The sequence below is a fragment of the Talpa occidentalis genome, unplaced genomic scaffold, assembly GCF_014898055.3.
Source record: "Talpa occidentalis isolate TD23 unplaced genomic scaffold, MPIMG_talOcc4v2.1 talOcc4.3, whole genome shotgun sequence".
NCBI lineage: Eukaryota > Metazoa > Chordata > Mammalia > Eulipotyphla > Talpidae > Talpa > Talpa occidentalis.
Window position 1 is genome coordinate 34,484,067 of NW_023603184.1, and position 25,299 is coordinate 34,509,365.

Here is a 25,299-nt window from a genome sequence, read left to right on the forward strand (position 1 = left end):
TCTTGGCGAACACATTTATTTAATATGGGGGGATGGGGTATTGCTGTCTCTGTCAGTGTGTATGGGGTGTAGGGAGACAACCAGAGGGACTTCTGTCCTGGAGTAAGAGGCTGTTGTGGCCCCAGGCTGGGGGGTGGGGAGCAGACTGAGGAGACAGGGGAGGTTGTGGGGGTGGGGTAGGGTGAAGCTCTGCACACATCCTTGGGACCACAGTCCAGGCCCACCCAGTCACCAAAGCAAGAACCGAATAAATAAAGTGCAACCGTGGGGGTTGGGAGACGGGGAGAGGGAGGGCAGCGGGCACACCCATGCCCACTGCCCACATTCAGTGCTGCCAGGTCTGGCCCACCTCCCGGCCAGACCCTCTTGTCCAATCACCCCTGTGTCCATCCCTCCGTGAGCTGGGCAGGGCCCCTGTGCAGCTACTGGAGGTAGCGATAGGCCTTAAAGCAGTGGTTTCCAGCATCGGCCACCACCACGTGGCCATCCGAGGTCAGTGCCAGGCCCTGGGGGCCATATAGTGGCTCTGCAGACGTGTTGATGTAGGACAGGAAGGAGCCAGAGCTGTCAAATACCTGGGGATGAGAGGAGAACGGAGGAAGAGGTGAGATCGCACAGATGAGAGGCTTTCCGGCATGAGGTGTGTACCGGAGCACGGGAGGAAACCTCCCCTGCATGCCACCCCCGGGCCCCACTCACCTGGATGCGGCTGTTGCCCCAGTCAGCTACAATGATGTTCCCGTTGGAGTCCACAGCTACCCCGGTGGGGGCGTTGAACTGCCCGTTGCCCTCGCCGTGAGAGCCGAACTTGAAGAGGAACTCCCCGTCGGCACTGTACACCTGACAGGGAAAGGACTGGGGGCTGGGGACCCAGCTTCAGGCACAGGGCAGGGTCTTGGAGAAGGAAGGGGTGAAAGCCCCAGGGCTGAGGACCCCCAAATTTGCAGTGACAGTCTAGTCCTTTCGCCTGCGCTCCCCATGCACGCATCCCCACTGCCTGCCTCAGCTGATGTGCCCTGCACCTAGCGGGTCTAGCAGCCCCTCTTCTCCAGTGACTGGCAAGATGCATTTGGTCATGAGTCATTCTTGACTTGATCTTCTGCTCTGCTTGACAGCTGATGAACCCCCACAGTCTTCTGGTCCGATCTCAAATCTGTACACTGTGTGTATACACTCACTCTTGATCCACACGTGTTTGAACCACCTGGGTCCACATATACATAAATTTCTTTCTTTCTGCAGGTTCTGTATTCATGGGTTCATCTAACTAGAGGTGTGGAGGGTTTACTATGAATTAAAATGTGAATTTTTAACTTGGGGAGGCCACTGCCCCCAACCTCCATGTTGTTCAAGGGACAGCTGTGACGGTCCTCATCATTTCTCATCTGGCTGAACACAGAATTCTGATCGTCCTGCCTCTGGTCTCACCCCAGCCAGAGTGATCTTTCACTTCACACACAGAGTTACGTCATCCCCAGCCTGCAACCTTTCAGGGACTCCTCAAAGCCCCTTCCCGGGGCTCACACAGCCGCATCCTCACTTGCACCACTCCCCCTTCCAAACCCAGCCTGAACTTCTTGTAGTTCCTTGAATACATGCCAAGGGTTCCCACCTGCAATTCTGAGCTCCTCTTGTGCCCTCTGTCTCAAATCCTCTCTTTCTTCTCACCTTCTAGCTATATCCCACTCAGGCTTCAGGCCACTCTTAGTCTCAACCAAAGGTTTCTGCTGTGCCCTTGCAGCTCCCTATGCTTCCCAATCCCAGAACCTACCACATCTTCTTGTAATATCCTGGTTACCTTTTCCTCCTCCCTACCAGACCACAATCCAGAAGATAGGGAACATATTTGCTTTACTTGCCACTGTATCCCCAGCATCCAGTATAGCGCCGGGAACCAAGTAGCCATGTCGGAAATGTTTATTGTTCAAATGAACGATCTCAAGCAAGAGGAAAGGTGAGAGAGGACACTGACCTTCACTGAATGGTTATGGAAATCCGTCACCACAATCTCATTCTTGTTGTTCACAGCCACAAAATGGGGCCCTGAAAATACAGAATGGTCTCTAGGGCAGTAAATTGGGATACTGAATAGCAGGGTGAGGAAGAATATTTAAAATTATAGAGGTATGGTGTAAGAGAGGGCAGGGCATGGGGGATGTGATAAGTGGTCTCTGGGATGATGGTGCAAAGATAGAGAAGGGAGGGGCACCTCTAGGGCCAAGATATGAGAGGAGGAGGTCTTTAGAACTGGGGTATCAGGGCACCCTGGGACTAGGTATCAAAACAATCTCTGAATCATGACCCAATACCTGCAAAATGGCGGTCAGTGGCCCCACGGCCCCCAAAACGGCCAACGAGTTTGCCATTGGGCTGGAAGGTGAAGACACAGCAAGACTTGTTGTCGACCACAATGATGTGTCCATTCCGGTCTACGGCCACTCCCTTGGGGCCCATGAGGCGGCCAGCTCCAATCTTGGTCTGGAAGAAGGGGACACAAAGGAGGCCTTCACCTGCCTGCTAGGGAGAGTAGTCCCAGCAAGGCGGCAAAGCAGAACTTGGGTTGGGGATGGACTAGTCCAGGCCCTGCCCATTAGGAGACACCAGATTAGTCACCTCAGCTGTCCACCAGGCATGCAGAGTGCAATGCCAGTAGGTCTCTCACCTTGAACTTGCCCTCCGGGGAGAAGATGCTGACCCAACGATTGTCATAGTCGGCCACAATAATGTCTCCATTTGTGTCCACTGCTACACCAGTGGGGCGCTGCAGCTGCCCCGGTGAGCGCCCTCGGACCCCAAAGCGGAATTTGAACTGGCCTTCATTGGAGAAAACCTGGAGCATAGGGGTATGGGAGGGAGCAGAGAAGAGGGGAGAGACTGTGGGTCCCGAAGGAAAGGAGCAGGAACCTGAGGGAGGAGGCCCCCCTTCATTCAGTCATTCATCAAGCACTGACAACATGTTTGGTGTCAAACATCAGACATGGCTGCAGACCTTGGCAGGCATGCAGCAGAGGGGTGAAAGGGACATAAGAAAATGAAAGGGTTAGGGGAAGTAGCCAGGAAAGTCCCCAGGAGAAGGGATAGCTGAGCTATAGAGACTAATGGGGAGGCCAAGAGATGAGCCTCAGTTTGCTAGTAAAGGATGTAAAAGGCACAGAGTCTAGTAAGGGCACAGCCCAAGGACTGCCCCGTGTGCTGGGACTGCAGGGAACACTCCAGTGAACAACAGAAAGAGCACAGTTTATCCTGGGAGTCACTGAAAACTTCTGGACAGGAAAGTAAAAGGGTGAGGTTTATCTTTATGGTATGAGAAATGTATTTAGTGTTTGTCCCCAGTTCCTGGCATGGAGCTCCTCAACCCTTGCAATTTCCTGAGTGATAGAAGTCTCTTTTGTCATTCATTTAGAACCCCTTTTGCGCACACCTGAGTTTGTGCAACTCAAGTGACTTAGAGTGGGGTCCCTAGATAGACTTGGGGAAGGCTGGTCACCAGGAAGACCAAGTAATTAGAGGGCTGAACTTTCCTCCTCACCCAACTCCTGGGAAGATTAAGCTCTATAGAAGCTCTGGAACAACAAAACTTGATAAGCTTCTGAGCTGGTGTCAGAGAGTGACACATCCAGAAACTGAAGCTTGTGTGCCAGGGGCGTCTTCCGGGCCTTACTCTATGTTCTTCTTCACCTGTATCCCTTATATCCTTTATAGAAAATCTAACTAAATGTTCTCCCAAATTCTGTGAAATAGTCTTGTAGGCCCAATTGGAATGAATGAGACCCAAAGAGGGGGTGGCAGGACCTTCCAATTTATAGCTGATCAGAAGCAGGTAAAATATTGAGTTGCAATTGGTATCTGAAGTGGGGACAGTCTTGTGGGGCCGGGGCCTTCAGCTGTGGGATCTGGTGTTATCTTCAGATAGTATCAGAACGGAAGTGTTAGGACACCTGGTGTCCACTGAGAATTATGGAATTGCTGCATGGTGGTAGAAAAGACACACAGGGGCTTTTAAGAGAGAGCATTCTGCAGGGGGGCGTGAAGACAGACAGCTGCAGTAGTCAGGCGAGACATGCTGGTGGCTTGGCCCAGAGTCTGGGTTGGAGGGGAGCAGATGGGGTCCAGAGCCATATGGGAGGCAGACTCCACAAGACTTGGTGGCAAGCAAGAAAGGAGTAGAGGTATGGGCGGAAATGGACAAGGATGAGTCCATCCAGACCTTGGGGCTGCCAAGGTCATCTTCCTCCGGTCACAGAGAACTCTTCAACTTCTCTTCCTCTCCTACTTCCTTCACCTTTGTCACCCAACATATTCAGGTGTCCCCAACCTAAAAGCACCTCTTTTAATGCTCCTTCTGGATGAAGCTCAGCCTTTTGCTTCTCCTTCCCAGGAAGAACATCACTCTGTATAAGTCACAGTCAATCTGCTTTGCTACAGGCTCTCAGAACATGAGATGAATCAGAGCTAGAAACAGCCTCGGAGAACTCAAGTTCTGTTCTTGGCATGGCTCTTTGACCCAGACCCGCTTCTTGGTGGACTGGGTCCCCTGTCCCTGCCTCATCTTCATCTCTTAGACCTGCAGGGCTTTTTCCATTGGTACCATCAAGAGATATCACTTGCTCCTGATGTGGAGTCCCACTAAGCCCTCACCAAGCTGACCAGCATAGCCCTGTGGGAAGTCAGCATGAGAACTCTTCAACATGGGCTGAAGATCTGATGTGACAGGGATAAAAAAGTACCAGTGAGCCTGCCTCCTCCAGTCTGAGCAACTCCATTTCCAGCTCAACATTAATGAGGCTTCAGCAGGTCTAGGGAGACCTGAGGGGGGTATCTGGCTCCTCCATCCCATCCTACCCTGCCCCTTACATGTGACCAATTCCTATTCATCCTTTGATTCTCAGAATTCCCAGTCATTTCTTCAGTGAAATCTTTAATGACCAATTCCACCCCCTAAATCAATACACACCCAAAAATTTAGGTCCCATGATACATGCTTTATGGCTTTTTATAACTATTCCTCTTGTAGCTAAATAACCCTTAGATATTTTTATACCCACCTAAAGATGTCAGCCCCAGGTGGGGCAGGAACTGTGTTTGATTTGCTGCTGCATTTGCAGCACTGGCACACAGCAGATGCTAAACAAATCCCTTAGCTCAAAGTCACACCAAAACAGAAATCTCTTCTTGGATGCCATACCCACATGGCTATCTCAAAGTCAATATCGCAAAATTGAAGTCAAAAACTTACATCTAGGTGCACTCCCAAATGGCAACACCACTTAACCAGGGCACCAAGTCCACCATTCCCAACCCCTCCCTTTCCCCTGACATCTAACAGCTGCTCAAAACCTGCCTTATTTGCTTCCTGAACACCTCTACAATATGCTGGTATCCTAGTTTGATCCCTAACATCTCTCATCTATACCACAGGAACTTCAGGATCTGAGTCAACTGTGGGAGAGAGACTAACACAAAATTTAAAAACCAGACAAAAACAAGAACAAGGCAGTAATTCCAGTGAAGTATGTTACCAAAGCATAAGCTAAGGGAGTTCAGAGGAAAATGTGATTAAAATTATGCTTGAAGGAAATGAGGTGTTTTCACAGAGCTGATACAACTTCTGGACTAAGACAAGGTTAAAATATATATATAAATCAAATTCTTCACTGAAAATAATAAAATATTTTTTTTCTTTTCTATTGGCTAATGCTGATTCAGCACAATGAGGGGATTTGCCTCAGCTTCTACCATAAATGGGTCCAAAGGAGGAAAAGTTCACAAGAACCCTAATCCTCATGAACTGGTAGGGACAGGGGATAGCAGAGTACATCTGGGAGCACAGCACACACCAGATCTGAGCCCAACACACACGCAGAGCAAGATAAGCAGAAACTCAGCTTTGGAATCAGAGAGCCAAGCTGCTAGTAGGTTGGAAGTTGGGGTACAGGTGGGAGGATGAGCAAGGAGGAAGACTACTATAGGAGAAGCAGGCGTTTGGAAGGAGCAGACCACACCCCAATTCCCCTTCCTGGAACAACGCACAGGCCCTCATCAGGGAGACAAAGTGGCACATGAGTGCCTACATGTGTGCACACCAGGGAAAGTTTCCCAAATCTCAACTTTCATGTCAGGAAACATCCCTGACATGAGTGGGGAGGAAAAGAGGGTGAAGGCTGAGTCCCAACCCTCCCCCTCCTCACTGTCCAGATTATAGCCAGATGCCTCCCATGCTGACCCAAGCCTCTCCATCCCTCCGTTCTCAGGAATAAGGTCGGAACAAAGGTAAGTTGAACAAGACAAAAAAGCATGATCATGGAAAAATTCCTGGCACCTTCAGTATCTAGGTGGAAAGCAGAGGCCAGGGAGGAGGTAACAATGGGATGACAGACCTTTGGTGAGCTGAATAGGTGACAGGCAGGGCCAGGAAAAAGTTTAAATGTACAGGTGTTGGGAAGCAAAGACCTTTGGGGGGAGGTCAGGTTACCTAATAAAACATTTGCAAGAACTGAAGCACATCATAGTTAAACAATCCTATATAGGATAAAACCAAAATTCCACAATGTCCTCTCCAAAACCCTGTACTATGTGACTCAGTCATTCCCCTCCTAATACTCATCTCCCTGCAGCCCTTCTGGGATCCTCCCAGCTCCCTAAGCAACCTGCTCCCCCCACCCCCACCCCCAGCTCTTCCCACCTCCTAGCTTTTTGTTTATAGCCTCCACCTGGACAATGATATTTTAAACCACAGCCAGCAACAGGGGATTCGCTAGGAAAAGCACATGGTCATTGAATGCTCCCACCAACCCTACATGGTGTTTTCTTCTTAACTGTACAGGAGTTAACTGAAGCTCAGAGAGGTCACATGACTTATCAGTAAGTGGTAGAGCTAGGATTCAAGGCAAGGTATCTGGTTTCAAAGCCTGAACTTTTAACAGCTCGCTGTGTCTATCACCCTTGGGTCTACTCCAAGGTCTGGCTCACTGCAAGGGATAGAAAGAAAACTGCAGATTCTGGCCTTAAGGAGCTGAAGTGCAGCAGAGGCCACATCCATTCGAGCAGCAGATACTTTACTCAGGTATGTGATGTACTATGAGGGCAGGAGCAGGACCAGTCCTGAGGCTGTACCATAGAGTAGCCACCAAAAGGCACCCCTTTTCACAAATGACCCCATTTGACTACCTAGTTAACTGGATGTTTGCAGCAACCAGAATAGACAAGACACAATCTGGAACCAAGCAGGTATGTTGGAGGCTAGAAGGAAGGGCAGACCCTGCATCCTCACCAAGCGGTGGAGAAAATGGGAGAAAGTAAACCAGTCAGAGGTTCAAATGGAGGCAGAGGGGAAAGAAGAATGAGCCAGACCTTTGGGGGTGCAGGAGCTGGTCTGGCCCAAGTGACAGCCTAGGAAGCAGAGGCTGCAAACACAGTAACGCCAGTGCCTATCTGTGAAGGTGCTGCTTACTGCTGTGGCCACTGTGGGTGGCAAAGCAGGTGGGTGAGGGCCGGCCTGATGACTCACTGCTCTTTAAGGAATGCAACTATCTGTAGGGTTTCATCTTTCAGGAGATGACCTGTATGTTCTGGTCTTTTTTTAGGAGGCTGTAGCTGGAGAACCCTTCTTTTGCGCCGGAGGAGAACACAAAAGCACTTACCTGGATGCATTGGTTGTTGCTGTCGGCTACCACTATGCGGCCGCTGCTAGCTGCCGACACACCCTGTAAATTGGTGAATTCGCCCTTCTCCCTTCCACGACTGCCTGTGGGGAAGCGATGGGAGGGAAACAGAAGCATTTACTCAGGTCACTTTGGGCTTCCCTCCCCTCCCTGCCCACTGTCTGAGCCCGCCCCCGGCAGGCGCCCCCCTTGGCCAACTGTACCAACACGGAACACGAGCTCGTCCTCAATGGGGTTGTCCTTCCTCTTGCCGCCTGTGCTGTACATGGAGCTGGGCCTGCGCACGGCCTTCTGGCGCACGTGGCTGCCCGGGCCCCCGGGGGACTTGACTCGGCGCTTGACATCATCCGGGGAAGGCGGCAGGTCTCCGGGACGCAGAGCGCGCACTCGGAAGGGGCTGCCGCGCACCGGTTGTCCGTAGAGCAGCACTGAGAGGAGCAGCTCGCCTTCCGCGCGGGCCGTGTACACCAGCTCGTACGTGCCATTCTTGTGGTCCACCACCGGCACCGGCAGGCGCGCGCCGTCTGGGGCAGTGATCTCCGCGCGCAGCTCCGCGCTGCCGGTGCGCACGAGTCGCCCATCTTTGTCTTTGGTAGTGACAGTGAGCGAGGCGGGCTGGCCCACCAGTGCCTGGCGCAGGCCCTCGCCCGTGGCCACCGTCTCGTGTGCCGTGGCGCTCGTCGTGAGCAGCGCGCCCAGATTGAGCACAGATCGCCGCAGCCCGTCGACCTCAAGGACCAGTTCCAGCTGCGCATTCTCGTGTGGCCGCTCTGGGAAGGCCTGCGCTGCCAACGCCGACAGCCGCTCCCGCATGTGCTTGCGCACGAGCAACACCTCGGGGGCAGAGCCAAGGCGCAGTGCCTGCTCCGCGAAGCTGCAGCTGCTGCCGATGTGTTCCTGACCCTGGCGCAGGGTGTCTAACTGCGTCTGCAACACCTAGGGAGGGCAAGAGGGCGGCCGTGTTAACAGACCTGCGCTGACGGGTCTCTGAGACTCTTGAGGAACTTGTCATGCTGTGATGTCAAAGAAACAGGAGTGCCTGTGTGGAGCTGGGGCAGATGCCCAAAGCGACTGTGGGACCTAGTCAGGAGGCAGACAGTATAGATCATCCGAGAAAGGGGTGCTTAGGTGGAAAGCTCGGACAATATGGAGGCACTAAGGCTATGTTGGACGGAGGATGGTGGGAAAGGGTGAACAGACAAGACACACCTTCTGCTTGGCTCCACAAATGGCCTCTAGGTCGCTGACCAAAGCCTGCTTGCGCTGCTGCAGCGCTTGCTCCAGGTCCTCGAAGGCCGCGCTGATTTGGGCCAGGGCCTCTGCCTTGCGCTCCTGCAGCTGCTGGCTGATGCCCCCCACTAAGGCAATAGCTGCTGACAGCTGTGGCAGTCTGGGAAGGGAAACATCTCATACCAGGGTTGCTTGAGGGTACCCCCACCAAACCATTCCTTCTCCCTGGAGACACTACAGCTGCCCTCCAAGAGATCCCCTAGCTGACACCTCCTGCCCTACCTAAGAATTTTATCTTTGCCCCTTCCCAGATTTTCTTCCCGGGGATCCTCCCCCACCCCTGTTGACACACCACCCAGGTTCCCTGGTGCCTACCGGCCGCGCACCGCCTCGAGCTGGCGTTGCAGGGCCGCCTTGTGCTGCTCCACCACATCCCGCAGCAGCACCGTGCCGTGCTCCCGGTGCTCCCCTGCGCGGCACTCGCCACACATGGCTGTCTCACAGGCCTCACAGTAAAACTCCATCGTCTGGCGGCATAAGGACTCCAGTCAGGCAACGACTAGACACCAAACTTCTTGTCCTCTCCCCTCCCCATCTTCCCTCCTCGCCCTTTCACCTTCTAGGTGCACCCCTTACCTGCGCACTTATCCAGAGAAACACCCTCTCACCCACAGTCACTCGGCCCCGCCCCCAACCTCGCCTCCTCCTCCTCCTCCCCAAGTCCTGGCCTCACTGGGCCTGCTTGGGCCCACCTTGCCTTCATGGTTGGGGCAGGAGAGGGGGCGGCCAGCCACTGCACTGAGGGGGTGGGGGTCCTCGGGGTCGTGAGCCCCATCAGGCGCCTGCTGCATCGCCTCCATGAGGCTGCTGATGAAGAAGTTGTTCTGCAGTGCCGAGACGCCCTGCTCGGGGAGGATGGACGTCTGTCGACACACTGGACAGGACAGTGTCAGGCTCTGGGCGGGGATGTAGTTCTGGAGGCATCTGGCCGGGGAGGAGGGAGAGTCAAAGGAAGGCAGGGGCAGGGTGGCCTCAAGGCACCCCTCCTCACAACTCCCATGGGTCCCAAGCCTCTCCTCACTGGCGTGCCATTGTGCTTCATTTTGAAGCCTCTCAAGCTGGCACACACATCTTGTCCTGCCAGCAGGTGCAGCTGAATAGAAACACATCCCTGGTGCGCTCGGGGGAGCTGGCACATCCGCATTCCTTACGGTGTGTGCAAACACAGGATCACCTTTCACAGGGTTTACAAACCCTCTCACAGAGAATGTACCACTAGCTCTCCCCCTTCATTTACTCATTAAACATTTACTGGTTGCCAATTCTTGCCAAATGTATGCCAGGCTCCGGGGACACCAACATAAAACACAGTGTCCACTTTCATAAATACTGTCACCTACAGAGAAAATAAGTCACAGAAATAGAGAATATAGAAATAAATCATGTAAAGATTAAAGACATGGGTCCTGGAGCTGCTTAGGTTCTATTCTCAAGTCAATCAGTTATCATAGTTATTTAACTTTATGAGCCAACAAGTTATTTAACTTTATGAGCCAAGGATCCTTCCTTCGTAGGATGGAGACAGCACAGACTTCACAGGGTGTTGGAGGAGTAAACGGGGAGAGCTCACTGCCTGCCTCACAGGGGCGCTCTGCACTGTGGGCTATTAGTGCTGTTCACCATCTGTATGAGGAACACTGTAGGTCCTGGGTAAGGGCAAGCACAGAAGGGGCTTCTGGCTCAGGGGGGGGTGGAGTGGGTAGTCAGGAAAGGCCTTGGAGATGATAGACGCTAACTCTTCATGCATAAATCTTTGTAAACTAACCAAAGAAAGATGTACAGAGAGGAGAAAGGATTTTGCAGACTCAGAAGGTGGCAAGAAACAGTGTAGTGTGAGTAGGAAGTCTGGAGAGAGAGGCAGAGGCATCCCAAGGAGCTTAACCCAACAGCAATAGGGGCCACAGGAGCAAGGGGCTGCTGGGCTTATATCTGATCCAGCTCCTTTCCACTGCCTGTGTGTGGAGGGTGACGAGAAGCAGACAGGGGCTGTAGCTGCAGAGTCGGGCACAGACAAGATGCATCAGGAGCCAGGCGGGCCTGGAGGAAGAGAGCATTGCCATCACCACCGCCATCAGCCAGTCACTATTTAGTGAGCACTGTGTGCCAGGTGCTTTGCACTTCAGGTTCATATTAACAGACTGAGAGTGAGTAAGTGGGCCAAGAGAGGAAAGCTAGTGAGCGCTGGAGCACTTTGATCCAAGCTCTGGATCAAAGAGCACTGGAGCCTGGATTCAAGTCCAAGGCAAAGCATGTGCTCCACCAAGATACTCTTGCAATCCTCTGAACCAGAAGTGAGGAAGACCTGGATTTAGGCAACAGTGACACAGACTAAAGTACAGCAAACTTGAAAAGTATTTAAGAAGTAAACAGCTGGCAGAGGTGTTGTCTGATTAGATACGAGGAGTGAGAGATAAGTCTTGGTTGACTCCCAGATGCCCAGCTCAGATGACTGAGAGGATGGTGGTGATATTCACAAAGGTGAAAAACAGAGAAAAAAGGAGCAGCTTAGTGCGGTGTCCAGGCCTGGCCTGGTTGAGATCACTGTGACAATGGGACAGCCAGGGTGACGGGGCAGCTGGGGAGAAGGCAGGTTGGAGACAGAGACAGGAATGTCATGAACACTCAGATGGCCTTGTAGTCATGGGAGAGGATGCCAGCATCCAAGAAGGAGCGGAGAGTGGAAAGAGCAGGGCCGTACACCCAGAAATACTGAGGAAAACAAAGAGGGGGCCTCCCTGGTGGTGCAAGGGGTTAAGACACAACCTATGAAGCTGTCTGCAGTCACTGCAGCACAAGTTCGATCCCCCACCAGGGAGTTACCCCCATGGCGCAGCAGACCTCTCCTGTCTTGCCCGCTGCTCCCCTCAGCAGTGTGTTTCAGTAGATCTGCCTGTTCTGCTCCCCACTCTGTCTCTGGTGAATCCTCTCACTCCCGCACCTCTGGCCTCTACCCCAGTTCTTGTATGCATAATAAATAAATCTTAAAAAAAAAAAAAAGAAAGAAGAAAACAAAGAGGAATGGGCAGAGAAGTGGGAGGAGGTACAGTGGTGGGGCAGCTAAGTGAGCAGCACAATTCCAGAAGAGGGAATTGAGTAGCTATCAGTGTTGAAAGCAGCTAGGAGTCGGGGAGGTAAGGGCTGGAAAATGGAATCTGACATACACAGAAGTTTGGAAGGAAAACAGAGTGGAGCTATGGAGGCAGGAGAGCTTGACTGTTGGAAGGTTCCAGTGAATGTGTGCAAGTTCTAATGAGAAGGAGACTGAGGGGGTAGAGGGCAGTAAAGAGACAAAAGAAAGCTGTTCTCTGTAATGGAGCCCTGAGTGTGTTTATAAATTGAGAGGTCAGTAGAAGAGAGGTGGAAGGGACTAGGAGGGATGAGAAAAGGTCTTGAGGATGTGGGAGCAGCTCAGATGGCTTGAAGAGGAGGCTGGACCTCACCCTCTGAATGCAGCGCAGGGAGAAAGAGGTGGATGTACTTGCACACAGGAAAGAGGATCCGTAAACTCCCCTCAGGCAAGATCAGTAAGGAGCTGAGATCAGGCAGATGGGGAGGGCTGCGATTAGTCACTGAAGGGGGCAGGAAAGGAAGCTGACCAGAAACAGACTAATGGCTGTGTGTTTGGAGACCACGAGTTGGTGCAGGGAAGATCTGGGCAAACTCTAAATCCTCAACCTGTTCTTTTAAGGTTCTCTACATCTCTTAGTCAAATTAATTAATTTTTCTTTATTTAATAAACACTATGTACCGGCATGGCTCTAAGTGCTTCACAAATATTAACTCATTTCACTGTGACCCAGTTTTCTCCCTAGTCTTCTCAAGTAGAGAGTGTTTTTTTTGTCTCATACTCCACATTCCTTAGGGTCAGAAGGTGGGGTTGAGTCCTCCCGCTCCCAACTGGAATATTTCTCAATTATTCTTCCGTTCCTTGGCAGCTCTCGCCTTCTGTCCACACCACCCTTCCTTGGTATTGCTGACCTAATGGTTGCTTCACCCTTTCTGACTGTTTCCTTCAATTCACCTCAGCTGTCCGCTGTCATGCTCACCACCACCCATAACCCGCCCCCCCTAAAGTAGCAACTCTGAAATCTGTATTTCAGCCTTTCCCACTCTGTTCCCCTGTGCTCTCCTCACTTCACTGATTCCGAAAAATGCCTCCCAACTCACCAAGACCTCCTTCCCATTTGTGGAGCACACCTGGTTTATAATTTCTTCCTAGCTGGTTTCCTGTTTCCACTCCTGCTCCTTTGTAATCCATTCCCCACCAACAGCCAGAGTGAGCTTTAAGAAATCTGACACATTGTTTCCCCACTAAAAAGAATCCTCTGATAGTTTGGAACAGAAGCCAAACACTTTCCTGAAACCATGGAGTTCCTCCATGAACTGTCTTTCCTCTTTCAGACCTTCATCCCACTTTCTTCCTCACTCACTGACACTAGCTTCTCCTTCTCCCTAAACATGTCTCACTTACTCCTTAAAGCCTCTGCATGAGTTTTTCCTGTTGCCTGGAACAATCTACACATGTCTGTCTCCTCATCCTCATGTCTTAAGTCAAATGTCACCTCCTCAGAGGAGCCTTCCCTGATTTTATGCAGAACAGCCCTCTAGCTCAAGCACCACCACTGATTCCCTGTTTATTTCCTGCAAAACAGCACAAGCTGCCATTCTTCTGATTATTTGCCCCCTTACTGTAGGTCACTGCTCACTACAGCTTAAGTTCTGAGAGCAGGAACCAAGGGATAAGTGAATAGTGGTTTGCAGAGAAAGCTCTGCAGTCAAACCTGGATTCAGACCTCAGCTATTTACCTGCTATGGAGCCTTAGAAATATTTCTTAATATCTTCCTCTCAAAAATGGGGATAATAAAGTATCTACTGTGAGGATTAAGTAAATTAATACATATGAATTACTTAGCCAGTCCCTGGCAAAAAATTAGCCATCATTAGGCTACTGGTATTATAATATCTCAGGCACTCACTTTCTCCAGAAGTGCTCAGTGATCCAGACACTAGGGAAGGTGCAGAGATACCCAGCTACAGCTCTGCTACCTGACTGAGCTTCTGCCACGTGGGTTTAGAAAGGACTGTGGAGACGGGCAAAGAAAGACACACCGACTTTTAAGGAGGTGGTCAGCCACTGGGTCCAGGATGCGTAGGAAGGGAACAGAGGCTGGATGGAGCTGGTGGCCGAGAGAAGCGGGAGGCACGGCGGGGGCTGGATACTGATAGCCAACCAAAGCTGGTGTCGTGGGAGTGGGCCAAGGGAACCAGGTGTGGAATACCAGAGTCTAAGACCACAGAGGTGGTATTATTCTGGGTGCCGGCAAGGTCTGGGGCATGGCTGGGACGGAGGACGACAGAGGTGGTGTGCGGGACATCCCGGGAGGAACAGTCAAGAACTAAGTGGCATAAGTGGGTAGTGACATCACCTAGGCTGTTGGGAGAACCTGGGATAGGCAGGAAGGCCAAGCCCATGTCCAGTGGATGAGGGGAGACAGCAGTAGACTTGGACTGTGAACGGGGAGCAGCGTCCCATAGCAGAGCCACGTCTCAGCGAGGCTGAACACTTCCAGGGGAAGGCCAGGGTGGAGGCACTGATGAGAAGACCCAAGGACCAGGCCACTCGAGACAGAGCAAAGAGGGAAGAGGGCCAGAGAGAGAATACTATAAAACACAGATGTCCTCACAGGCTGCACATGGCTCTCAAGAGTAGAAGCAAAATTCCTCGGCTGGTCCACGAGCCCGGGCGGGGGTGGGGGCTGGGTTCCACCTACCTCTCTGGCTTCCTGTCACGATACTCTCACACTTGCTGGGCTCCGGCCTCACCAGCTCCCACCAGGCCCTCTTTTACTATTCCCTCAGGCCACATGGCCTTTACCCATGCCCTCCCTAGCAGGCTCAGAACACTCCCTACATTTACTTAATAACTATTCATTTCCATTCACACCTCAGGGAAGCCTTCCCTGATTCTCCAAACCATAACAGATCAGATCCTATCTAAGCTCTTATGGTTCAACACTTTATCTGCAGCACTTACTAAGGCACACTATTACACTTATCTGTAGTCTGGCTGCACGATTATTTGATTACTATCTTTCCCCTTCACTACACTAAAAGTTTTTTTAAAAGCAAGGATCATATCTGGTTTTGCTTATCACTACATACCTAATGCCTGGGGCAGGTCTGGCACATAGAAGTTGCTTGATAAATAAGTATTTGTTGAATGAATGAATAGTGGATAGAAGCCTAGAGGCTGGGAGGGGCTGCCCTTCCCTCGCTGCCTTAGGAAGACAATGGAGACTGGCAGAGAAGGACAGACCTCGCTTCAAATATCCTCCCACTGGGCACAAATTCTTCTGGTGCCAGAGCTGGCTGAGAGTCTCATCACTGTTTGCTCTGGTGGTGTTGAAGGCAGCTTTGGGGCTTCAGAGAGGGCAGAGAAGGCCCTGTTCTGAGCAGGAACCATGGCCTGGCATTAGGAACTTCTGGTCCTCTCACAGGTTCATGTACTGAACCTCATCTCTTGAAGGCTGGGGTCCATCTGCTCCCCACAATGTGTATACACATTTCCCTCACCTATTACAGATTTACACGTGCTGTTCCCCTCTCAGGGGGACCCCCGTAAGGTCCTCATCCCTCCCTGGTACACCCCCTCACCTCTCACAGAAGGTGTGCAAGCAAGGCAGAACCTTGGGGCACCGATACCGATCCAGGCAGATGCTGCACACCAGGAACTGCTTGTCCATCGGTGGGACCTCGGGGCCAGGGCTGTCTTCCCTCTTCGCCATGGTGCCCACGGATGGCTCCTGCCACTCACACCAGCCTGTGTGCAGAGAGACGTCAGCACCGGGGAGCCAGTCCTCCCTCTCCCCACCAGCTTCCCACCACTCCATTCCCCACAGAGGGCCAGTCCGTTTCTTCCCTGCCAGGAACAGACCAAACAATAATTCTGGAAGGAAAAGTGTGAAATAGGGGGGCTGAGTGACCCCTGAGCCACACAGCTCTTGTTAGGAGCACAGAGTTTGAGCTAGATTGGGTTTCAAACCAAGCTCTGTCTACTAACAGTTACGTGAACTTGGGCAAGTCATGTAACCTCTTTGAGCCTAATCTGCAATTATGGGATAATAATCCCTACCTCAAATGGATGTTTTGAGAATCTGAATGGAGCATGTTGAGTGTGTGGTACACGGAGGCCCACTTTCACTGACAGGTCCATGCTTCATATCTTCTGCTTCCCCCAAATCCTCCTCCAAGAGAGCTTCCCGGTGGAGTGTCTCCTCCGACTCCCTGCAGCCCTTCTATCTATGCACCAACCCACTCTCAGCACAGTGCCCAGGATTGCATTCTTTTCTGCATCCAATCAATATCCAGTCTTGTGGATTCTGTCTTCAAAATATCTTCCCCTTTTCTCCAACCACACAGCTACTGCCCCCGTACAGGAAGCCACCTCTCCTGCCATACGGCAATAGCCTTCTAACTGGCATCTTGGTGGAGACTTGGTCTTGGTCCTCTCATCCCTCCCCCTCACAGCAAGAATGAGGCTTCTCAAACAGACTCCATCTAATCACCAGCTCCCTGTTTAAATTCCTCCAGAGTTTCTCCATTGTCCAGAGGTCAAAGTACAAACTCCTTAAACTGGTCACAGAGGCTTAGCTGTGCCCAGGCTCCTGCTATAACCTCCTATCTCACCCTTCTAGGATGTCACACTGCTCTACTTTCAGTTCCCCCAAAACTCCTAGTTCTCTTTTGCTCCTGCACAGTTACACATTCTGTTCCCTCTGCCTGATATCCTCTTCCAGGTCCCCTTGTGCCAACTGACTCACACTTATTTTTCACATCTCCATATAAACGCTACTTCTTCCAGAAGGCCTTCCCTGATTTCCTAAAGTCCATGTTAGGTGCTCCACCTCTGTGTCTCTCTGAATCCTCTACCTCCTCCATCCTAGCTTTTAATCGCTGTGTTGTAATGTTCTTATTGCTTCTCTGCTTCCTCCACCGTATAAAGAGTTCTTAGGGGCCAGCATTATGCTTTTATATTTTTATTCCTAGCACTTAGCACAGAGCCTGACATAAAGATCAATCTAAATTTATTGGATTAATTCAGTAACTCAACGAATATTTATTAAGTGCCTACTTTGCACAGGCACTGGGGATAGAGTGACATATATAACAGATGGTCACTGTCCTTGTGGTGGGGAGGTGACAGATAATATATAAAAGTAAATAAAAAAGGTATTATAAAAGTAAATAAATAAATACACAATTAAACATTGGGGGAGGAGAGTATTATAAAGAAAAAAGGGATGCTATGAGAAAACATACTTTTTTTTTTCTGATAGGGTGATCAGGGCCTCTTTGGGGAGGTAGCTTTTAAGCAGAGTTCTGAGGAAAGTGGTAGGGATGAGGGTAGGGTGGCAGAGAGTGAGAACAGGAAATCATTCTAGACTGTAAGAGCAGCACAGGCATAAGGCTCATTGAGAACCATGGTTAGACCATATGGTCAGAGCAGAGTAAACAAAAGGCAAGAGTTAAGTTTGGGCAGGTAGGTTGAAGTGAGATCATCAAGGACCTCAATGCTAAGAATTTGGATTTTACCCTAAATTGGAAATTATGTAATTTATAAAAATAAAAATAAATTAAGGAGTTGCTCTAGCAGCTACGAGGACTGAAAAGAAGATGGAGAAGAAGTGGGGAGACCAATTAGGAGACTACCCCAGTCCTTCAGCAAAGCTGATGTTGGGTATTAGCAGAGCTACAAGCAAAAAGGTGGAATGAACTGAGAAATAGCTATGAGGTTGAATCAAAAATACATCATAACGGATTAAATATGAGAGGGAAAAAGGAAGGTTAACTAAGACTTCAGGTCTCTCATTTAGCAAAGGGTGGTCCCCACACAGACAGTGAAGCTGAGAAGCCACATGGGCACTCTGTCTTAGGCATGCCTTGTTCAGGTTCCTGCATGACAGCCACATGGACAAGTCAAGTGAGGACTAGAACACTGAAGCTCAAAAGAAAGGTTTGGACTGGCTATACATTTGGAATCACTGGCACATTAATATCGTTGAAAGCAATGAGAAGGGATGAGATAGCCTAAAGACAGAGAGCAGAGAGTGAAGGAGAACCCAAAGGTTTGGGAGGAAAACCAAGAGTGTGGACCCAAAGAAATCAAGGGAAGAAAGTGGTTCAAGAAAGGAGTAATGAAATACGATGAAGATTGGAGTGTCCACCATACCCGGGTGTGGGGGAATGCTAAGGGTGGGAGCCAACTGAGAGCAGCTAGAACGAATGGCAATGAAGAAATTAATGGAGCAGATGTAGATCATTCATGTCAGAAATTTAGCCATAAGGGGAGGCAGCAAGATAGCTGGACTACTTCAGAACAGGAGCAGGTCACCACTACCTGTGCCCAGCTAGATGCATCATAGGCCTCTAAAAAAAGAATGTATGAATGAATGAGTGAATGAATGAATGAATGAATAAGTGCAGCAAGGGCAATCCAGAGCCACGTCCATGTTTAGGGTGTGGCTGGGCTGCATGTTTCTTATGTTTGTGTGCGGCTGGGCGCATATATACCTGAGTATATCCTCTTCTGAGGTGAGCACAGGAATTCTGAGATTCTCTCTCCAGATGTGATGAGTTCTGAATTGGATGACTTAATACCAGGACAATACGACAGGCGGCCAGGACAGATGGAGGGTTGGCGGGAGAAATAGGAGGCCTGAGCCAAGCTGAAGCTTCTGTCTGGTGAAGGGGAGGGCCAGGAGGAAGAGGAGTGGTCTGCTGGGCCCAGCAGGGGCAGCTGGATGTCAGGCTCCGCCTCACTCCAAGCCCACGGGGCTCTCCCAGTCTGTCACACAGAGGCGGGATTTGGCCTACATCCAAGGACTGACAGCTCCTCCCACCCTTCCCCTTCCTGCTTCAGTTCCCCACCCAGACTTGCTGGACATGCAGCTGCTAAGGCCATACCCGGGCCTGCATCTCTTAAGATCAGCTTCCTCTTCTGGGCTCCTATTCCCACCTTTCCCTTCCACTGTGCCCTAGAGTTTTGTCCCCAAGTTCCTCTAGGTGATGGTTTAAGTGGAGAGTTAATCATAGCACACACTGGGGGATCTTGTCCTCAAAGGGGAATTTCACCCTCTTTCTTCAGGCGGCCTACTGCCATGCCCACACCCCTCACTCCACCCTCTCTTATGGCTCATTCAGCATTCACTCAACACCTCTGCTAAGCCTGGGAATACAAAGATAAATAGTGGCAGCTCAGCCTTTATGGATTCCACAATCTAATAAATAGATTACTACAATGAACTAGTGAGGGCTATGAACAGGAAGCACAGATGCCCCCTAAACTAGATCTGCAGCTGGGAAAGGGGGTGCTGGAGGCTGGAGCTCAAGGAAGTGCTCCTGAAGAAGGTACCATCCAGTGTGAGAGCTGCAGGATAAGCAAGAGTAAAAGAGAGGACAGGGCCCCTCTGCATTGGGAGGCCAAATCATACAGTGTGACTGGAGGGTGAATAAAAGCAATGGAGTAGTAAGCAGAAGCTAGAGCCCACCAGGTTTTGCTGGCCTTCTAAGGAGTTTAGAATTTACCTTTCTCTGCTAGGGGATTAAAGCTTTATCCAAGGAGCAAAAAACGCTTGGGGCGGAGGGCAGGGGCGATGAAGAGGGTTTAATAACAGAGTGACAAAGAGTAAATTTTTGTCTGTCGTGTGAAAATAGTTTAGAGGGTCACAAGTGAAAAGTTAGGCGACTGCCATGAAATGCCAGAAGTGGGGTTAGGTCAGCCTTAACTCAGGGAGTAGCACAGGGGAGGCCTGGGTAAGTGGACTTCATGGGGAAGACTCAAGAGGATTTGGTCACTGCTTGGTTGAATATGAAGAATAGAGGGAAAAGAAGGAATCAGAGATGACTCCTAGTTTTCTGCTTTGGAAACTCTGGAAGATGAGCAGTTTGGAAGAGGGTGGTAACTTCAGCGTTCAATAAAATGACTCTGAGGTGCCTATGGGACATTCAAGTGGAGAGGTCCAGCTGGCAGCTGGGAAGACGGGCTAGGCCTAAAAAGGAGGTCTGGCCTGGAGCCTGAATCTTGGAGTCTTTGGGTAGAGATGGTACCTGAAGCCACAGAAATGGATGACATCACCCAGACAGGGCGTAAGGAAGAAAGGAGAGCCTGAGATTGCCTGGGGGGAGCCCCAACATTTAAGGGGCAGGTCCAGGAAGCAAAGCCTGCAAAGAAATTAAAAAGGTGTGGCCAGAGAGGTCGGAGAAGCAGAAACAAGGGCTAAGGGAAAAAAAGATCTTCGTGGACAAGAGAATGATCTTCACTGAATAATGCTGCAGAAAGGCCTGTGCTCTAAGCCCCCTCCTCCAAAAAAAAGCTATCACTAACTTCACTAACATGAGGGAGTCTGGTTTCCAGGGACTGGAGGAGAGAAGCCAGATCCAGGGGGCTAAGGAGGAAGCTGACTGTGAGCAAATGTTTCAAGGCTTTTCAGTTTCTCCAAATTTTCAAAGAGCATTTAACATCCCCCGTGACTTCCTCCTACAACTGCAGGGGAGCCCAGCATACATGACTTACACAGCAGTGATCAAGGCATTGTTAAACAGTGGCTGCAAGAGGTCAGCAAGAATCATTTGCTTCCTACAAATGACTTGCTCCTGCTCACTAGCCTCCCAGTGTATTGGATCATTTATGGCCTTAGAAAAATGGCAAATGGCTAAGGTTAGTCTTTGGAGTGTCTCTGGAACAGATGAGGCTTTGGAGGAGGTGATGTCCCCAAAGGTAAGGAATCCTGTCAATAAGACCAGGGAAGGAAAGTGATGAAATTCACAGTACTTCCCCCTCCAGACTGAGTAGGTGAATGAGCCATTCGATCCACCTCTCAAATGATCAAACTTTGCTGGCTTCACTCTGGGCCAGATCCTTCAGTTGGAAACTGGAGCCACCAAGTTGAATCAGATGCATTCCCTGTCCTTCACAAGTTCTTACACTAGTGTGGGAAGCAGAAATGGAAGTACATACCTACAATGTGATAAGTGTGATCCTGACATATTTAAAACTGCCATGGAAAAAGAAGAGGAAGTATCTAACTCTGCAGGTGGGGAAGAATAAAGAATTCTCCTACAAGAAGGAATATTTGAGCTGGCTCTTGAGGGACAAATAGGAGCTTGATGGGTACATTGAGAAAACTGTGAGTAAAGGAACAGAAACATGAAAATTTAAGAAACATGGACTGTTTGGGGCAAGAAAAAAAAGATTCAAAAAGGCCTATACTCAAAGCTTTCAACCGTCCACTTGTGCAAGTTTCCCACTTGCCTCTGACTGCTCCTTCACTGCCCATTCTTTAAATGTCTAATGTCACAGGACTTTATTCTGTGGTCTCTTCTCTTTCTTTTCATACTTTGCCTGGGCAATATCATCATCTCTAAAGTTTCAGTTACCAGCCACTTGCTAATGACTCCCAAAGACTCACCTCCTGTCTAGAAGACTCTTTTGAACCCCAGACCTGTATATAACTGTCCCTTGAACACCTCTTCATGGATGATGCATAGACTGACTTCATCTTCCCTTAACATACTCTTCCTGCTGTGTTTCCCATCTCAATAAAGGGTGCCACTATCCGTCTGGCCACACCAGTCAGAACCCTGGAGTCCTCTCAACTTGTCCTCTTCCTTCCCCTTCAGGTATAAGTTATGACTATATTGTAGATTCTGCCCCTAAAATGTGTTTAAGGTTATAAGGTCAGGTGACCTAGGATCTAGCTATCATTAACTTCACTAGTGCAAGGTTAGATAGACACTGGGCAAGCTCCTACTCCATCCCCCGCTGGCAAATTGGGAAAGGGAATCTTTTTGTTCCCCAAATCGGAGACTCCCTGGGTTCTCTGTTCAGGTCCATATAATCTGTATGTAATTGTAATACAGATTGTAATATGAGCCCCTGCTTAAGCCCCATTTTCTATTATTTTGAAGATTTAATTCCTGGTTTTTACCATGTGGCCAGGTGTGTTACAGGGTGGTCTCAGTTGCCCCCACTTCCCTTCCAAAATAAATGTTTGCTGAGTTGATGGTTCCCATGACAGTCCCTCTGGGTACCCTCTTCTCTACCCACAGGGGTTTGTTTTGTTTTCCTGACACAGGCTGAACTATCACAGTGATGGGCCTTAACTCAAGCTCTTCTTTCAGTAAGAGAGCTATTGTCCCTTAAGTGGCCGAGGCAGCACCTGGCATCCAGAGGGTGCTCAGTGTATGTTGGTGAACAGGAAAACCATGCTTAAATCACTGCAGCCTTCTCTCACCAGACAGAGAGGCGACAGCATAGGCAATGGCAAGGCAAGTGAACAAAGTTCCAAGAAAAAAAATACCTCTGCTTATCATAAAGAAGCTTTCCTATGGCAGAAGGTGGTAAGTGCTCTGTCACTGGAGGCATGCAAGCCAAGAGAGGCAGGTACTTGTAGGCCTGCAGCTCTGATTCCAATTCTGCAGCAGATCAAAGTCCTGTTTAAAGGATGAATGGGCATTGGAGAGCTGGACAGAAGGACAAGGAGACCTGTGAAAAAGGTCTCTGCACCTGTTCCAATCTCACAGATCTCATCTACCCACTGGGGCCAGTTTTGGGTTTATCTGCCCACATCAGAGAACCCCACACCAAGAACAAGCTCTGGGCCTGCCTTCAGGCAGGCTGACCTCCCTGGGGTGCAACCTGCCCTCCAACTTGCAACCATCTGTCCCTGCAGGTTTGCAGCCCAGGATCTGAAGCCAAGTCCAGAAAGGAGGAGGCCAGAACCAGGGAGGGGCCTGGGGTCCAGGGGAACCAGGGAGGGATCCTTTCCTACAAGAAACAGCCTTTGGGTGAGGCTTTCTTTCGGGGAGCAATGCTAGAGGAGGAAAGAGTGTCCTCTATCCTGGCTGGTGGGCCTCTTGGTGCCAGAGCAGGTCGGAGGGGGTGCAGGGGGTGGAAGTGTCTGCACCAGGGAGAAAGGAGCCCTTGAGACAAGCTGGGCCACAAGATCCCAGAGTCCCGCTCAGCAACCCCACCCGCTCCCCCACCACCATCACCACCCTGGGCCGCAGCGATCGCCACCTCCGCCGACACACACAAGCGCCCGAACCCCGCGCTCCTCCACGGAACCAGCATCACCCGTCGCACCCGCGCCTCCCCCCTCGACCACGGACCTCACGTGAGCAGCCACAGCCCGAAGAATCCCCCCACTGCTCCCACGGCCAGGGACACGCCTCACGTGCGGACGGCACGGCTCCTGAAAGCATCTGCGCCCCCACCCACAGACACTCGGACAGACACACGGCCGCCCCGACCCGCGCCCAGACCCGGCGGGCAGAGGTTCGGGCGCGCCCCTGGGGGCCGCCCGCCGCACTCACCGCGATGGAGCAGAATGGGGGGCTGAGGCCCGGACCGCAGCGCTCCGAGGGGCCCGCGGCGCTGCCCCTGCTGCCAGCCCCGACCGCCCGCCCTGCCCGCGGCGCCGCCCCGAGCCCCGCGCCGCCGCCTGTCCCCGCGCCGGCGCCGCCGCCGGACCCGCCGCACAGGCCGGAGGGAGGGGCCGAGGCGGGGCTGCGGGCCGGCCGGGGAGGGGGCGCGCGGGCGCCGAAGGCCCACCCACGCCCCGCCCGCCCGGCGGAGCCCCGCCCGCCGCACCCCCCGCCCCGCTCCCCGAAGCCCGAGGCGCCTCCCGCTGGAGCTGCTCCCCGGCCGGCTGCGGAGCCCCGAGCCGGATCCCGGATCCTCGCGCCCCGCCGGCTGCTCCGGCGCTCAGCGGCTGCAGGGAAAGGCGGGGTGGTGGGGTTCAGGGGCTGGGGTGAGGAGCCGTCAGGAAAAGACGCTGGACAGCAGGAATTTGGGACTCTGGGAGCCGGCTCGGCAGCTCCTTGGGGGGCGCCTATGGAATTTGCTGGTGTGGTCTCTGCTGAGCAGGGAGGGGTCCAGGGCTCGCGGGTACCTCGATGTCTGCGAGGCGGAAGGGTTCCAAGGTAGAAGGGCGGTATCCAGAGCTCGGGGAGAAGGGGCTGGCGGGGTAGAAAGGTGGGGGGCTCGATTTGGCTCTAGATGGTTAGCTCTCTCAGGAGCCCCCTCCGGAAGAAATTATGGTTCAGACCATCCAGCGACTCCCTAGCTCACTCCCAAGAACAGAACAATTCTCAGAATCATCCCTTTGTGGGAAGCAGCCCCAGTGGGAAATAAGGAAAATCATATTGTTAACAGGGACTGAATGCTTATTATGTGTCAGGCATATAACCGCTTGGCGTATATTATCTCATTTAATACTCATAACCTTAAAAGGTAGCATCTTTTATTAACCATGTTTCACTGGGAAAGCAAGGGAGGGCCCTGACTCCTCCAACATTAACCCTATCAGTCAGCTTGGAGGTGGAGAAACCAGGGTTTGAGCTCTGCTTTCCAGTCCTGCCTTCAGTCATTTGGAGATTCAATACCCCCTACATTGAAAAATCGTCAATAACTCATAAATGGGGATTTTTATGTGGACTACCCCACCTAATAAACAAGTCAGATGACTACAAGCTGACCAAAGCCCAGGAGGCCTGCCTGGAAGCTGCAGGATCTAGGAAAAAGAGCAAAATCAGGTTGAATGGACTTTGCACCATTAGGAATCATTTACTGGGTTTTCCCCTTCCACCAGCCCTCTACAAAGAATGCTGAAAAATTCTGGTGCTCCCCTTGCAGGTGGCAAGGGATGTTCCATGTTTAATGTCCCCCACCCTGGGACTGGCCCTCCCAGTGGCACCTGGACCCTGACTACATCAAAGTGCTGTTGGGGAGATTGCTTGCCTTATGCAAGTTCAGGTTTGGGTGCATAACTGCTTCAACCTTGCATCCCATTTCTGTATCCTGCACAAGTGCTCCAGTGCTTGTGAGTGAGCTTCACACAGGGTTATGCTTGCTCTGGTATTTCTGGCAAGGGTTACTAGGCTACCCAATATGAGGGGCCCTGGGTCTGCACTATACTGCTTTAAGCCTCACAATGACCCCTTTCCTCCACCCAAGACTTCTAGTGCTGTCAAACTTGTGCATAAAGGGCTTTGTGTCTACCTTTCTTCAAAGGACAAACGTAATCAGCCTGAAAAAAATCTTCCTGATCTCTTACTAGCTTCCTCTGCAGACTTCCTTTAGTTACTCCCCCATTACTTTTCATTCCGGTCAGTGAATTCCTGCAATTCCTAGTTAGGGTTTTCACATGTGTTGGTCTCTATCTAGGACACTCTTTTCCCTGCTCTGTCCATTTACTCACCCTTCCCATTTCAGCTTCACGTTCACATCCCCACCTCCACTCCAGTTCTATGTTAGATGCCCCTCCTCTGTGCTCCCATTGCTCCTTG

General features: G+C 51.2%; 1 protein-coding gene across 5 annotated transcripts; it reads right to left on the bottom strand.

Moving 5' to 3' along the window:
- Window positions 1-23,392, bottom strand: TRIM3 (tripartite motif containing 3). 5 transcript variants are annotated; one of them, XM_037522776.2, is made up of 14 exons: window positions 23,326-23,392; window positions 22,311-22,443; window positions 18,523-18,690; window positions 15,607-15,772; window positions 9,644-9,875; window positions 9,267-9,418; window positions 8,871-9,051; window positions 7,865-8,597; window positions 7,641-7,744; window positions 2,663-2,830; window positions 2,310-2,478; window positions 1,973-2,043; window positions 700-840; window positions 8-575 (listed from the first exon to the last, which is right to left on the bottom strand). In XM_037522776.2, exons 2-14 carry the CDS (start codon window positions 22,321-22,323, stop codon window positions 423-425), a joined length of 2,451 nt encoding a protein of 816 aa, XP_037378673.1. In that variant the 5' UTR covers window positions 22,324-22,443; window positions 23,326-23,392; the 3' UTR covers window positions 8-422. The 5 variants fall into 5 exon arrangements, with proteins under 5 accessions (XP_037378672.1, XP_037378676.1, XP_037378673.1 ...); XM_037522775.1 differs by lacking the exon at window positions 23,326-23,392 and having other exon boundaries at window positions 1-575; window positions 22,311-22,978; XM_037522778.2 differs by lacking the exons at window positions 18,523-18,690; window positions 22,311-22,443.
- Between the last annotated feature and the right edge of the window lie 1,907 nt (window positions 23,393-25,299).